Source organism: Pristis pectinata, chromosome 2, assembly GCF_009764475.1.
Source record: "Pristis pectinata isolate sPriPec2 chromosome 2, sPriPec2.1.pri, whole genome shotgun sequence".
Classification (NCBI taxonomy): Eukaryota; Metazoa; Chordata; class Chondrichthyes; order Rhinopristiformes; family Pristidae; genus Pristis; species Pristis pectinata.
In genome coordinates, this window is record NC_067406.1 from 77,756,203 (window position 1) to 77,770,145 (window position 13,943).

The window sequence follows — 13,943 nt, forward strand, 5'->3', positions numbered from 1 at the left end:
AAGGAGAATCCCAAGGCTTTTTTCTCGTACGTGAAGAGCAGAAGGATGGCTAGAATAAAGATAGGTCTGATTAAAGACAAAAGGGAAGATGTGCCTGGAAGCTGTGAAAGTGGGTGAGGTTCTCAATGAATACTTCTCTTCAGTATTCACCAAGGAGAGGGGTCTTGATGATGCTGAGCACAGTGTTGGTAAGGGTAATGTTCTAGAGTATGTAGATATCAATAGAGAGGATGTGTTGGAGGATATCTTTACTGCGGATATCTGTAATCACCTCTAATTAAATTGAACTCCACTCAAACGATAACTGTGGGAGAGGACTTGTTTCTCTGCTAAAACCGATAACCATAAGAGATAAATCTTAATTAATGAAAACCAGTATACCAAGAATATATTTGCTTATGTTTGGTGTTTGGATCAGGATTTCTGTAATCTGCAAACTAAATATACAGTTCAAAAACAGTAATGTCATATTCATGTGACTGTAGCACTTGTAGTAGAGAGTGTTGCTTCATGCTGGGGTGATACCACATCCAGCTACCTGTTCTCCATACTTTTATTGGCAATGCACATATCAGAGTGCAGGCAGGATCAAATGACTCCATATGACAGTGGATGTCCCAAATCCAGTTATAAAAGATGATTGTGCACAAGTAGAAAGAAGCCCACATAGGTTCTACCAAAATAAACTGGTTAATCATCTCTTGGCTTCCTCTTGCTCTCAGTCCACTTTAGGGACTTGCTTTTGCTGTGCCAGGAGCTATAATCTGATACATTTGTATCCTGGTTTGGCATCGGTAAGTGCAAGATTGGCTTGGAAACTAATATCTTCCCTTGCTGACATTTACCTGTGGTGGGAAGGGAAATGGTGGCCCATGACCATCTCTTTTCACCCAATGCAAGATACAAAGGCAACTGCAGTCCACTGTCTTTGAGGTATGAAGGTTACAATTCCAAAGCAGAATCCAAGGTCTGGGGTGAGACAGGAACAAAGTATTGGTACAGATGAAACAGAAACTGTCCCTCTCATGTTTAACATCACAAAATAGTTCAATTTTCATAAAAGAAAGCATATCTTCTCATTTTGTAAGTATAAAGCCAAGGTTGTGTTTCTAATCAAGTTCTGCATGGAAGCTTTTCACAGCTAGAAACCACAAAGGAAATATGCAGAACACAGAAGCCAATAGGAATAATGAAAAAGGCCTGTACTATATGCAATATATGTACCACCAGTGGCAATATGGGGAAATAGAATGATTTTAGGCAAAGTACTGAAGATTTTTAAGCAAACATCCATGGGCAAAAATTCACTCAGAAAATTGAAGTTAGACTGGAGCAAACTGTTCCTCCTGATTCCTCAAAATCTTGTTTGAACATACTATTAAGAAATTGTGGAAACGTTCAAAAATGATTACTTGGAGACTACAGGCAACAAGGCCAATATTTATGAAAAGCCAAGTGAGAATCCAATATACTGCAAGCCTCGACCAGTTCAATTTACATTGAAGAACTAGGTGGAGGATAAGCTGATAAACTAGAACAACTTTAGTGAAGTCTAGTCCAGTGATTGGCCGACATGACCATAATTAAAAGCTTAAGAAGCAAAATGTGCATTCAAACAAAATGATATTGTTTATCATTGTTTTAATTTTCATAGAGTCATAGGGCAATACAGCACAGATACAGCCCCTCCAGCCCAACCAGTCCATGTCAACCATGGTGCCAACTCAACTAGTCCCAATTTCCTGCGTTCAGCCCATATCCCTCTAAGCCCCAGCCCTCCATGTACCTATCCAAGTGCTTCTTAAATGATAGCTATTGTACCTGCCTCAACCACTTCCTCTGGCAGCTTGTTCCATATACTCACCACCCTCTGGATGAAAAATTTCCCCCTCAGGTCCCTTTTAAATCTTTTGCCTCTCACCCCAAACCTATGCCCCTGGTTTTGGACTACCCTACTCTGGGGAAAAGACTGTTAACATCCACCTTATTTATGCCTCTCATAATTTTAAACACTTCTATAAGGTTGCCCTCATTCTCCTATGTTCCAAGGAATAAAGACCTAGCCTGGCCAACCTCTCCCTATAACTTGCAACCAGTTACAGAAAAGGTGGAAGTAACTGTGGAGGTGAGGAAATCTGAAAACACTGTACACTCAGCTTGCTTCTTTGCCTGATGCAGTACTTAGCTAGATATCTACCAGAGCTTGCCACAGAATTGACACTGCTTAATCAGATAGTGTAAAAAGATGAGAAATGGAATCAGGACATACAAACAGCAAAAGGCACATGACTTGTGCAAGAAGAGCCTAGGAAGAGAGTCTTTGCTATTATATTTTACAGTGTCTACAGTACACAATGTGTACTTTGAAACTTGCTTGTGATGCTTCAAGTTGAGGAGCAGCAGTGATAATTGACAATGTTCAAGAAAAAGCAATGGCGTTTGCTTCATGGGCATTGCCAAATACAAGTGAGAAGTGAAAAACAGGCATAATTTGGAATTAAAAGTTTTCAGTAATACATATTGGGTAAACCTTTGGTCATGTAGCATAAGGCTTTTGACAATTCATTCTCCGCAATCAGAAATACCAACAATGATTGTGTCGAGAAAGATGGATTAATGCCGTCACACAAAAGAGACTGGAGACTGGAAACACAGGCTATATGGTGGGACAGTTGAGGAACAGTGGAAGACTTTCAAGGAGATTTTTCATGGTGCTCAACAAAAGTATATTCCAGTTAAAAGCAAGGACAGTAAGGGTGGGGAGAGCCAGCCTGGGATAACTAAGGAAATAAAAGAAGGCATCAAGCTAAAAGCTCATGCATACAAGGTTGCCAAGAGTAATAGAAAACTGGAAGATTGGGAAAATTATAAAATGCAACAAAGAACCACTAAGCAAGCAATAAGGAAAGAGAAGATAGATTATGAAAGTAAACTAGCACAAAATATAAAAACAGATAGTAAAAGTTTCTATAATTATATAAAGTGGAAAAGGATGGCTGAAGTGAACATGGATCCCTTGGAAGATGAGAAGGGGGAATTAATATTGGGTAATGTGGAAATGGCCAAAGCTTTAAACATTTATTTTGTGTCAGTGTTGACAGTGGAGGAATCATCTAACGTGCCAAAGAGAGATGTTATGGATGCAACAGGAGGTCAGGACCTCGATGCAATCACTGTCACTAAAGAGGTAGTAATGAGCAAACTAGTGGGCCTAAAGGTAGACAAGTCCCCTGGTCCTAATGGGATGTATCCCTGGGTACTGCAAGAAATGGCAGAAGTTATAGTAGAATTGTTTGTGATAACTTACCAAAATTCTCTGGACAGGTCCCAGCGGACTGGAAGACAGCAAATATCGTGCCACTGTTTAAAACAGGATATAGGCAAAAGGCAGGTAACTACAGGCCAGTTAGCTTAACATCTACAGTCGGGAAAGTGCTTGAAGCTGTCATTAAGGAAGAAACAGCGAGACATCTGGATAGAAGTGGTTCCATCAGGCAGATACAGCATGGATTCAAGGGCAGGTCCTGTTTGACAAACTTATTGGAATTCTTTGAGGATATAATGAGCGCAGTGGATGGAGGGGAGCAGGTGGATGTTGTATCCTTGGATTTCCAGAAGGTGTTCGATAAGATGCCACATAAAAGACTTATCCATAAGATAAGGATGCATGGAGTTGGGGGTAAGGTATTAACATGGATAGAGGATTGGTTAACCAATAAATGGAAGACTGTAGGGATAAAAGGTTATTTCTCTGGTTGGCAATCAATGGTGAGCGGGGTGCTGCAAGGGTCGGTGGGGACCCACAACTGTTCACGACATACATTAACGATTTGGAAGAGGGGACCGAGTGTACCATACGCTGATGACACTAAATTGAGTGGAAAAGCAGAGGATGCAGAGAGTCTCCAGAGAGAATATAGATAGGTTAAGTGAGTAGACAAGGGTCTGGCAGATGGAGTACAATGTTGGTAAATGTGAGGTCATCCACTTTGGAAGGAAAAATAGAAGATCAGATTATTATTTAAATGGTGAAAGACTGCAGCATGCTGTTGCCCAGAGAGACAAGGGTGTGCTTGTGCATGAATCGCAAAAGGTTGGTTTGCAGGTGCAACAAGTTACCAAGAAGGCAAATGGAATGTTGGCCTCATTGCTAGAGGGACTGAATTTAAAAACAGGAAGGTTATGCTGCTGAAACTGTACTGTGGGTACTGGTGAGGCCTCACCTGGAGTACTGCGTGCAGTTCTGGTCTCCTTACTTGAGGAAGGATAGACTGGCTTTGGAGGCGGTGCAGAGAAGATTTATCAGGTTGATTCCAGAGATGAGGGGGCTAGCCTATGAGGATTGATTGAGTCGCCTGGGACTATACTTGCTGGAATTCAGAAGAATGAGAGGGGATCTTATAGAAACATATAAAATTATGAAAGGGATAGATAAGATAGAGGCAGGAAAGTTGTTTCCACTGGTAGGTGAGACTAGAACTAGGGGACATAGCCTCAAGATTCAGGGGAATAGATTTAGGGACAGAGATGAGGAGAAACTACTTTTCCCAGAGAGTAGTAAATCTGTGGAATTCTCTGCTCAGGAAAGCAGTAGAGGCTACCTCATTGAATATATTTAAGACACAGTTAGATAGCAGGGGAATTAAGGGTTACCGTATGGGGTAAAGGCAGATAGGTGGTGATCTTATTGAATGACGGAGCAGGCTCGACAGGCCAGATGGCCTACTCCTGCTCCTATTTCTTATGTTCTTATGTTCTTAAATGCAGAAGTTTGAAACAGAATGCAATTGCAGATGCATTGTCAAGATTACCAAATGAGAATTCAGACACGGGGTGTAAAAACAGAATTTTTATATTGCAGATTATTAGAGTCATAAAGAGATAACAGCACAAACTGGCCCTTTGGCCCACCAAGTCTGAGGCACCATCAATCACCCACTTACACTAATTCTACATTAGTCCCATTTTTGTATTCTCCCCACATTCTCATCAACTCATGACAGGTTCCACCACTCACCTGCAGTCTAGGGACAATTTACAGTAGAAAATTAACCTGCCAACCTGCACATCTTTGGGAGGAAATCCAGATGGTCATAGAGAGAACATGCAAACTCCACACAGACAGCACCCCAGGTCGGGATTGAACCTGGGTCTCTGGCATTGTGAGGCAGTGGCTCTGCTAGCTGTGCCACTCTGCCACCTTAAAGATGGTTAAAGATGGTTTTCTGGCTACATTATTGGGAATAGCTAAGAAGACACAATAAGATAAGGAAAGTGATAAAGCATTTCAAGGTGGAACCAAAATAGACAAATATCCAGATGAAGACATGTGATTGTATTGCAATCAATGATATAAGTTTCATGAAATTTGGACACAGAGTTGTCATACCAGGTGCATTAAGAAGACAAGTTGTTATAGAGGTTCATTCTGATTCTGAGGTTGTGGCATGAGAATAATAATCTACTGGCCTGGACTGAACAAAGATCTTTAAATATTAGTCTAGAAATATATTATATGTCAGGATTAAAAAAGGGTGTTTTTGCTTGCTTGATTTAACAGGATTGGAAATGGCAAATAAAGGCCTTTCCATAGAGCAGTGAGAAATGGATTGATAAATTCTTTGTACTTATAGATAGCAACTCAAAATGGAATAAGGTGAGACAGGATGATCTGTGTAGGGCAGCAGATTAAACCATTGAAGACTTAAGATATCATGTCATGGTTTACCAGAAGGTCTTGTCTGAGATAACAATCCAAAATTTAGTTCATTTTTATTGAAATGTTTTATGAAGCAATATGGTATTAAACACAAGCTCATTTCACCAGAATCAAATGATGTAGTGGAGAAATTAGTCAGAATTGTAAAAGAAGCATTAAAAAAAGCAGGTTTTACACAGATATTCACTACATTGATAAGAAAGCTTTCTACTCAATTACAGAACAACGTATTCCACTACAGATTAAATCTCTCTGAGTTACTTACACAAATAAGACTCAAAATACAATTGTGCTTAGTTCGGTCAAATTTTGAGGAAAAAGGAAAAGAAATTGTTGAGGCAAAAGTGAAATCATAATTCAAGTCAGGCAGAGATGCAGTATAGATGACATGATAGAGGTTGTGTGTTAACACGACTCAATGAATCTGACATTTGGAAGGGGGATGTGTGACATATGAGATGGTGTGCATATGAACATACACAGTTGGAAGAGCTGGTGGGTGAATCAATGAGTTGCATATGCTTTGCTAGTTCTCATTCATTTTCAACTTCTTGAATAGTCCCTACACTACTCGCGCAAATGATGAAGTGCTGGAGGAGCTCAACAGGTCAGGCAGCATCTGTGGAGACAAAGAGTTGGTCGTCATTTCAAGTTGAGCCCCTGCATCAGGACTCCTATTTACTGTATCAAGACATAGAAAAATCATATACGTAGTCCATCTTTTTCTATACCATCTTCAGTGCCACTAAATACTTTTTCTTAAATTTGAAGACCAGAACAATTTAAAAGTACTTCCAGTACTAACCCAAATTCTGTGTAAGTTTGACTTCTCTGCTTTTCATTAATTCCCACTAGAAATAAACCTCAGTGCTTTGTTTGCAGTTTTTTATTATTAACCTTTACCACTACTTTTATTGATTATGCACCTGTACTCCCAGATCCCTCTATTCACTTTTCAAAGAGCACATAGTTTTATTTTTCATATAAAATGTATCACACTATCTTATTGATATCAAGATCAATTTGTCAATTTCATGCCTATTCTGTGAATTCATTGATGTATTATTGTATTTTGTCACAATTGTCCTTGGTATTAAATATATGTCCTTTTATTGTTTGGATAATTCAACTACAAATATCGAAGTACTAGTCACTGGGACCTTTCTCCTTACTCCCTGGATGTTGTATGAATTTGCAGCTTTGGTTTTATTTTGCTCTTATTCACATGGGGCCCAGCACAATTCTCACTGCTGAACTAATGATGCTTATGCCAGTAAGTGAAATTTTCCTGGTGTTTTATCAGTCACACTTTCCAATTCCTGCACTATTTAAAACTGTTGGGAGCTTTTCAGGAGACAAATGAGACTGCAGCTGCTGGCATCAGGAGCAACAAACCAGATCCTGGAGGAACTCAACGGGTCAGGCAGCATCTGTGGAGGGAAGAGGACAGTCTACGTTTTGGGTCGAGATCCTTCGTATAGACTCATGTCTTGATACACACCCATGTACTGTGTCTGTCCTCTTCAGTCATGGGAATTCTGCTCATATTTAGAGAAGAAGCAGGGAGCAGCTCAGGTTATGTACAGTTTGGTCCATGAGCAGTGTCCTAAATCTAATAGAAGCCTTATCATATTTTGTTCCGCTTAGAAGTGCCAGAAAGTTTATGGGAATCAGATGGAAGGTTGTATTCCCACCCTACCTGTGAATTTTCCTCCTTGTACTGTGTTCAGGATGCAAGTTGATTGTATCTTCAGCACTCTACTACAAGCATATGACAATGAAGGCCCGAAACCTAACACCCGTACAGGCACTAAGGATATTTTTTTCCCTTGCACAAATGCTCCCTCTTGGTGACTGACGCACCACCAGGAGATGAACATGCATTTGAAATAAGTAGCAACCCAGGAGAAAGGATCAGGGTTAGGGGCAGGATTACTACAAACCCACCACAAAAGACCAGGGAAGTTTTCTGGAAAGGACATCTATGAAGGCTCCAGCCTGAAAAACTTGCAATAATATTGATGTTGAATGTAATCAATCTGGAATGGATATTTTTGCACATACAAGCTATACTTAATATATTACTTCTAATCATGGTTTGCAGGAAATGTTGGATATTATGAAATCTATCTATGACATGATGGGAAAATACACTTATCCTGTTCTTAGAGAAGAAACGCCCAGACAACATGTTGAAATTTTTTTTCAGGTATGTGGTACCTGCCGTAGTGTATACAAACATAACAGAAATTTTAATTGCTTTTCTAAATTATTACCAATTAAAGTAGAAATGATGATATCAGCTAACCAATTCTGGGGCTTCAAATTAACAATCGGCAGAGGCAATGAGCAGAAAACAGAGGTATGGGGCAATGAGCAGAGATTATAGAAACCAAGGCTTATGTCCTGGAAAGGAGACATCCAAGAGATGGATCAGAACTTATTGGGAAATGGTAGCACTTTCCTTGTCAGCATTTATTCTCATAACTGCCACCAAATCTAGAATTCCTACATGTCCCAAACTTGTTGGCACCTCTTTCTGGTGTTCTACCAATAGAGCTCCAATGTTGAGCGCAAATCTACTGTAGTCCCCCTGCACCTGTACAAAGAAGTCTGTTAATGGAAACTCTGCTAGGCTAGAGCTGATGCTGTAACTCTGAGCCCACTCCATTTCAAATGAGAGAAAAGATGAGGTAGTAGCTGATTTATTCCTTTATTATTTAAAATTACTTAAAATATATTACTTTTATCATGCTTTTAAGTGATTTCATTTTTTTCGGTATTCATGGTTTCTGCATGTTACTGGATGTCAGGATTTGTCAGCCAGTTCAGCTAGAGGGGTTGGGTTGAGGCAAGTGCAGGGAGCATGAGAGAGAGAAAGGGTGGTAGTTGATAGGGGTGGGTAGGTAGATTATCCAGCCAACCACACTTTTTTAAGCTTTTATGAGTGGTGCTTGTTCTGGTTCTCACCACATGACAGGATTAGTAAACTGAAGCAACAACAAGCTTTATAGCTCACCTTCAATGTCAAATGCGGGCCCACGATATCACAGAGGTTTATGAAATTTTTCCAGAAACAGGAAAGATAAATCCTAAACTGAGAGAGGAAAAGTGGAATGGCTACAGATTAGAGCAGGTATCCATAGGACAGTTATCAGAAAATTCTTCTTCATACAAAGAATGAACATTGTAAAGATTAGAGTTAAAAATAGAGGAGTGGAACACATTTTTTTCATTATCGTTGCTTCAGACCTTCACAAATATTGACATTTGGGTCCTAACTTTTCTTTCCAAAGGAGCATGTACAATCTTTCTCTAATCAGGCAGAGATGTTGGATATTATAAGGGATTTGAACACACGGGTAACCAGGCTGCACATAATGAATTGGGTGTCCATCGGACTCACAAAGATTAGACGTCCCGCTGTGGAATTGGTTCTGAAGTGCACAGATATGATAAGCCAAAAGCAAAAATAAAATTGCAGATGGTGGACATCTGAAATAAAAACAGAAGTTACAGGAAATGCTCAGCAAGTCAGGTAGCATCTGTGGCAAGAGAAGCAGAGTTAATGTCTCAGGTCAATGATGTTTCTGGCAAAAGATCATTGACCTTTAGAATTAACTCTTTCTGTGTCTACAGATTTACTTGTAGATTGAGATTTCTGTTTTTATTACAGACAGTGAAATCATAGTATGGATATCTTTGGGGATTTGTTCCAGAAAATATTATAGATGTAATAAATGATAAACACATATCTACATCTTGCTAACATGTATCTCAGCCCTTTGATATCCCCGCTAGTTAATCTACATGAATTTACAATCGAGGCAATGGTATTTCCAATATCTTAAATGTTTAAATAGGGAATGAGTCACCAAATATAAAGGGATAGATTTTGCAAAGAAATGCTGGAATTTATGTGCATAAGTGCCATTCTGAACATGTGTGGACATGGAAGACCAGAAGTTGCTAGTGATTTCCCAAATGCACTGTAACATGGGACTCCTCAGGGACTGCAGTCTGCAACGTGTCCCAATGCTTAAGCTGAGGAACCCACTCCAACATACAATGATTAGCAGGAATAAAAGTGTTAGTATATTTAGATTTTTTAAAAAATTGTTTTAACTAATTAAATTTTATCTATGTATCTATTTATTAAATATTTTAAATGTATTTAAATATTAATTTAATTTATTATTTTAATATTCTTAATTCTTTAGAAAAATCATTAAGTTAATTGCTTTATGGTTTTAGAATGTCAACACTCAATGTTCTGACAGCTTGGAAAGGCAGCTGAGCCAGGGGGTGTGGCTGTCACAGTTTCTTCACTATTTTCACGGGTAGATTTGTACTAGCCCATCCACAGCACAGGTCAATGACATTTCCTAGCTCTGGTAAAAGGTCATTGACCTTAAGCATTTACGGCTGCTGAGATTGGAGCCAACACTTTTCAGGAAATTTGGCTCAGAAGATCCACACAAAGTAAGTTTTTGTGGATCAATGGTAAGCATTTTTACCATTTCTATATTTTACAATCGATTGCATCTTGCTGTTCAAAATTATATTACTTCTAGTATTTTATCTGTCTTTTACATCACAGTAGAAGTAAATTCTATTTTATTCTTTATTTTCTGTTTTAACAGAAAATGGATAAAAATAAAGATGGAGTAGTGACCATTGATGAATTCATTGACACCTGCCAAAAAGTGAGTGATTTATCAGTATTATTTATAGGTCTGGGCATAGTTTTTTTTCTCTTTTTCTTTATTTTCCCCCTCTCCCTCACCCCGCTCAGATTTTAGTCAGAGTCTTGTAGAATGCTTTGCAGTTGTTCATTGAAATCAGTAAAATACAACAGCCTGGTTAGTTATTAACAATTGTTGCAGTTAAAAAACATATTGCTGATTAAGACCAAACACAGCAAGTATTGCACTTGACAGGCTTATTGTTCACAAAAGTAGTTGGCATTTAGAATATCTTTCCTGTTATTTTTAGTTTTATGTTTAAAGCTTTTATAAAGAACAAAAATGAACACGGTGGTCATTTTTTAATGCAATTGAGGATTAGTGTGCTCATTGTGAACATATTCAAGCAGGAATGATTCAGACTGTTAGTAAGAAATTGGTTGCTAGATTTCCTCATGGGAGAGTTTGTATAATTAATGTTTATACCCTTAAAGCCTATCTAAAATTATACCATCTAAAGTATCATAGGTTTAGAAGTTATATTTTATTCAATAAAATCTAAAATACACAAACAAAATAGACAGTACTTGGAACCTCCCTAATTAGAAAGCAGCCTTATCTGCTCAAAAAATTGAAAAATAAAATTTTATTCAGGAAATGTGTAGTCATGGCAATGTTTTGACTTGGATATTTAATCAGTTCTCTGTGCTACAATTCTGAAAGCAAAATAGCATGTACTTGCATTCAAAGTTTTCATCATCATTAAATTCCTCCACGGCATCAACCCTCCCATCTCCACAATTTCTCCAGCCTTTACCTCTCTCCAGGCCATCTTCCTCCAATATTTTGATTTTCCTTGATGAGTCCTCTTTTACTTGTTCCTTCCTTCACCCCAACCACCAGGGTTTTAATTCCTATTACTTATTTTCAAAATTATTTCACTTCTGAACTTTACAATCTGTATCAATGATTTGGTTGAGGGGACCAAATGTGACATCTCCAAGTCTGCAGATGATAAAAAACCAAGTGGGAATGTGAGAGGTTTCAAAGAGATATAAACATACTGGGTGAGTGGAAAATAACATTGCAAATGATGTACAGTGTTGAAAAATGCAGTTATCCACTTCAGTAGAAATAAAAACAAATGCTGAGTGTTTTTAAAGGATGAGAGATGAGGAAATGTTGATGTGCAAAGGATGTTCTTGTAGATAAGTCACTGAAAGCTAATATGTGGGTGTGGCTGGCAATCAGGAAGGGAAATGGGCTTTATTATAAGAGGACTTAAGTACCAAAATGAAGATATCTTGCTACAAGTATAAAAGACATTGCTAAGACAACACCTGGGCTATTATGCAGAATTTTGGCCTCCTTACCAAAATTGGATATATTTGCCATAAAGGGAGTGCAGTGAAGTTTCACCTGGAATTGCAAATCTGTCATATAAAGTGGGATTGTGTAGGCTGGGCCTGTTTTCCCTGGAATTTGGAAGACTGAGAGATGAATTCATTGAAACATACAATGAATGGGCTCAACAGGGTAGAAATGTGCAGGATGCTTCAAATGGCTGAGGAGTCAAGAACCAAGAGTCATAGAGTCACACAGCATGGAAGCAGGCCATTTGACCCAAAAAGTCCACGCCTACCACCAACCATGGTGGTACATACACTAATCCTATGTTCTCTACGCTGTAGGCTTTGGAAGCTCAAATATTGATTGTATTCATAAATGAGACTGATAAATTTCTATATTATTGGGGAAGTCAAGGGATATGATATTGAGGTGGCAGATGTGCCATGATCTTGTTGAACGGGAGAGAAGTTGCAAGGGGCCAAATGGCCTACTCCAGCTTCTATTTATTTTGTTTTTAAGTTCAGCACCCCAGAATGGAGAATATGGAATCAATCAGGATTTGATGTAGGCCCAGTGAACTAAATGATCACCATCTCCATGGTTTCCATGATTCTTTTATTTCCTTTCTTTGAATGCAAAGAATTGCAAATGGGCTAGGTAGCCATGATAATTCAACCTTGAAGTCACATTTTTATAAGCTGCAATGTTATTCTTTAAATTATTAATATGCTTCTTGTTGAAATTTACCAGTTCCATAGAAATGAAATTTTGGAGCTCATGCAACAAATCAAATTTCCACATTGTGAATTATTAGTTTATTGCATTATATAATGGACTGAATGAAATCACTACTGTCCTTTATGGACTTGTGAACATTAGAATCATAACCATCATCATCATGTGATGGTTTTTATGACTGTAAATCATTCTGGTACATCCTATCCACAATATTGTCAATAATGACTATTTTCTCATTTTCTAAAATTTACAAATGTATAAAGCTATAATCAATCATTCCCTATTCCCTGTCAAAGTGGTAGTTATGAAAATAATCACAGGATTGAGGAAGCAAATGATGTAATACAGTACAAGATTTGTATGTCCTGGGTTACAAAATTATTTGTCAGAAGTTACTTTTGTAAACATAGCTACCTCATCTAACAGATTTCATTGCCCCAAACTATGGTCTGATTTACTTTACAGTATATCAAGATTCACAGTCTTCTGCTTTCTTTTGCATAGGATGAGAATATCATGAAATCCATGCAACTCTTTGAAAATATTATTTAATGACAGCAACAATCAAGCACTTTAAAGGACAGCTTCAAAGATTCTTAACAAAAGGAGTGACTGTGATCAGTGGAGGAACTACTACCACTATAATAGAACTCAGCAACATGCTGAGAAGATGTATTATGCAAGTCAGCTTTGTTCAGATGTAAAGCCTTCAACTAGTATATATTTTTTAGAGTTATGAACATAGCCAATGTCATAACATTAAGAATGGAGTCTTTTAATTTAAAAAAATTGAATTAGTTGCACAAGTAAAATGCATGCTTTCATAATCTGACAAAGGACCCTTCATAAAAATGATAATGACTATGGTTATGTTACTACTTTTGATTGAGTGAATGAGGTGGAGAGTGTGTGTGTGAGTGTGTGTGGGTGTGTGTGAGTGAGTGTGTGTGTGTGTGTGTGTGTGTGTGTGTGTGTGTGTGTGAGTGAGTGAGTGTGAGAGTGTGTGTATATACGCACATGCACACATGTGACTAGTGTGAATGTGGGTGTATATGACTGATGTGCACTTCTAATTTGCTGCAGACTGTTTGGCAAATTGAAATAAGCAGCACCTGAACCAAACATGATTCAAGAGCCCATTTAAGTGTAATTTTAATGAAACATAGGGCAGTGTAGAGAATAAAAGACAAATGCAATGTAACATACTATCCATTTGTACATCAGTTTCTTAACTAGAGTAATCAGAGTACCTTTTATTGGCAAGGTCACACAACTATTTCAGATATACAGATGGAATGCTAAAGACATGTTCAAGCTAATCTGCTCTGATTTATTTACAACGTACTATCTGAGGAGCAGCATGGCCCCATTACATCTTCAATTTATGATAATGTCTTTGTGTATTAATGTGTACATTTTGTAACGAAACAGCCCACAAAAATAAAGAGAGG

At 38.1% G+C, this 13,943-nt stretch overlaps 1 protein-coding gene across 6 annotated transcripts in view; it reads left to right on the forward strand.

Annotated features, from left to right (window-relative positions):
• kcnip4a (potassium voltage-gated channel interacting protein 4a) overlaps window positions 1–13,943 on the forward strand; it is an 850,536-nt gene extending 836,593 nt beyond the window's left edge. For all 6 annotated transcript variants that reach the window (XM_052032124.1, XM_052032131.1, XM_052032162.1 and 3 more), the window contains 3 exons: window positions 7,824–7,928; window positions 10,363–10,425; window positions 12,997–13,943. In XM_052032124.1, coding sequence (XP_051888084.1) covers window positions 7,824–7,928; window positions 10,363–10,425; window positions 12,997–13,044 — 216 coding nt within the window. In that variant the 3' untranslated portion in view covers window positions 13,045–13,943. The remainder of the gene's footprint in view (window positions 1–7,823; window positions 7,929–10,362; window positions 10,426–12,996) is intronic.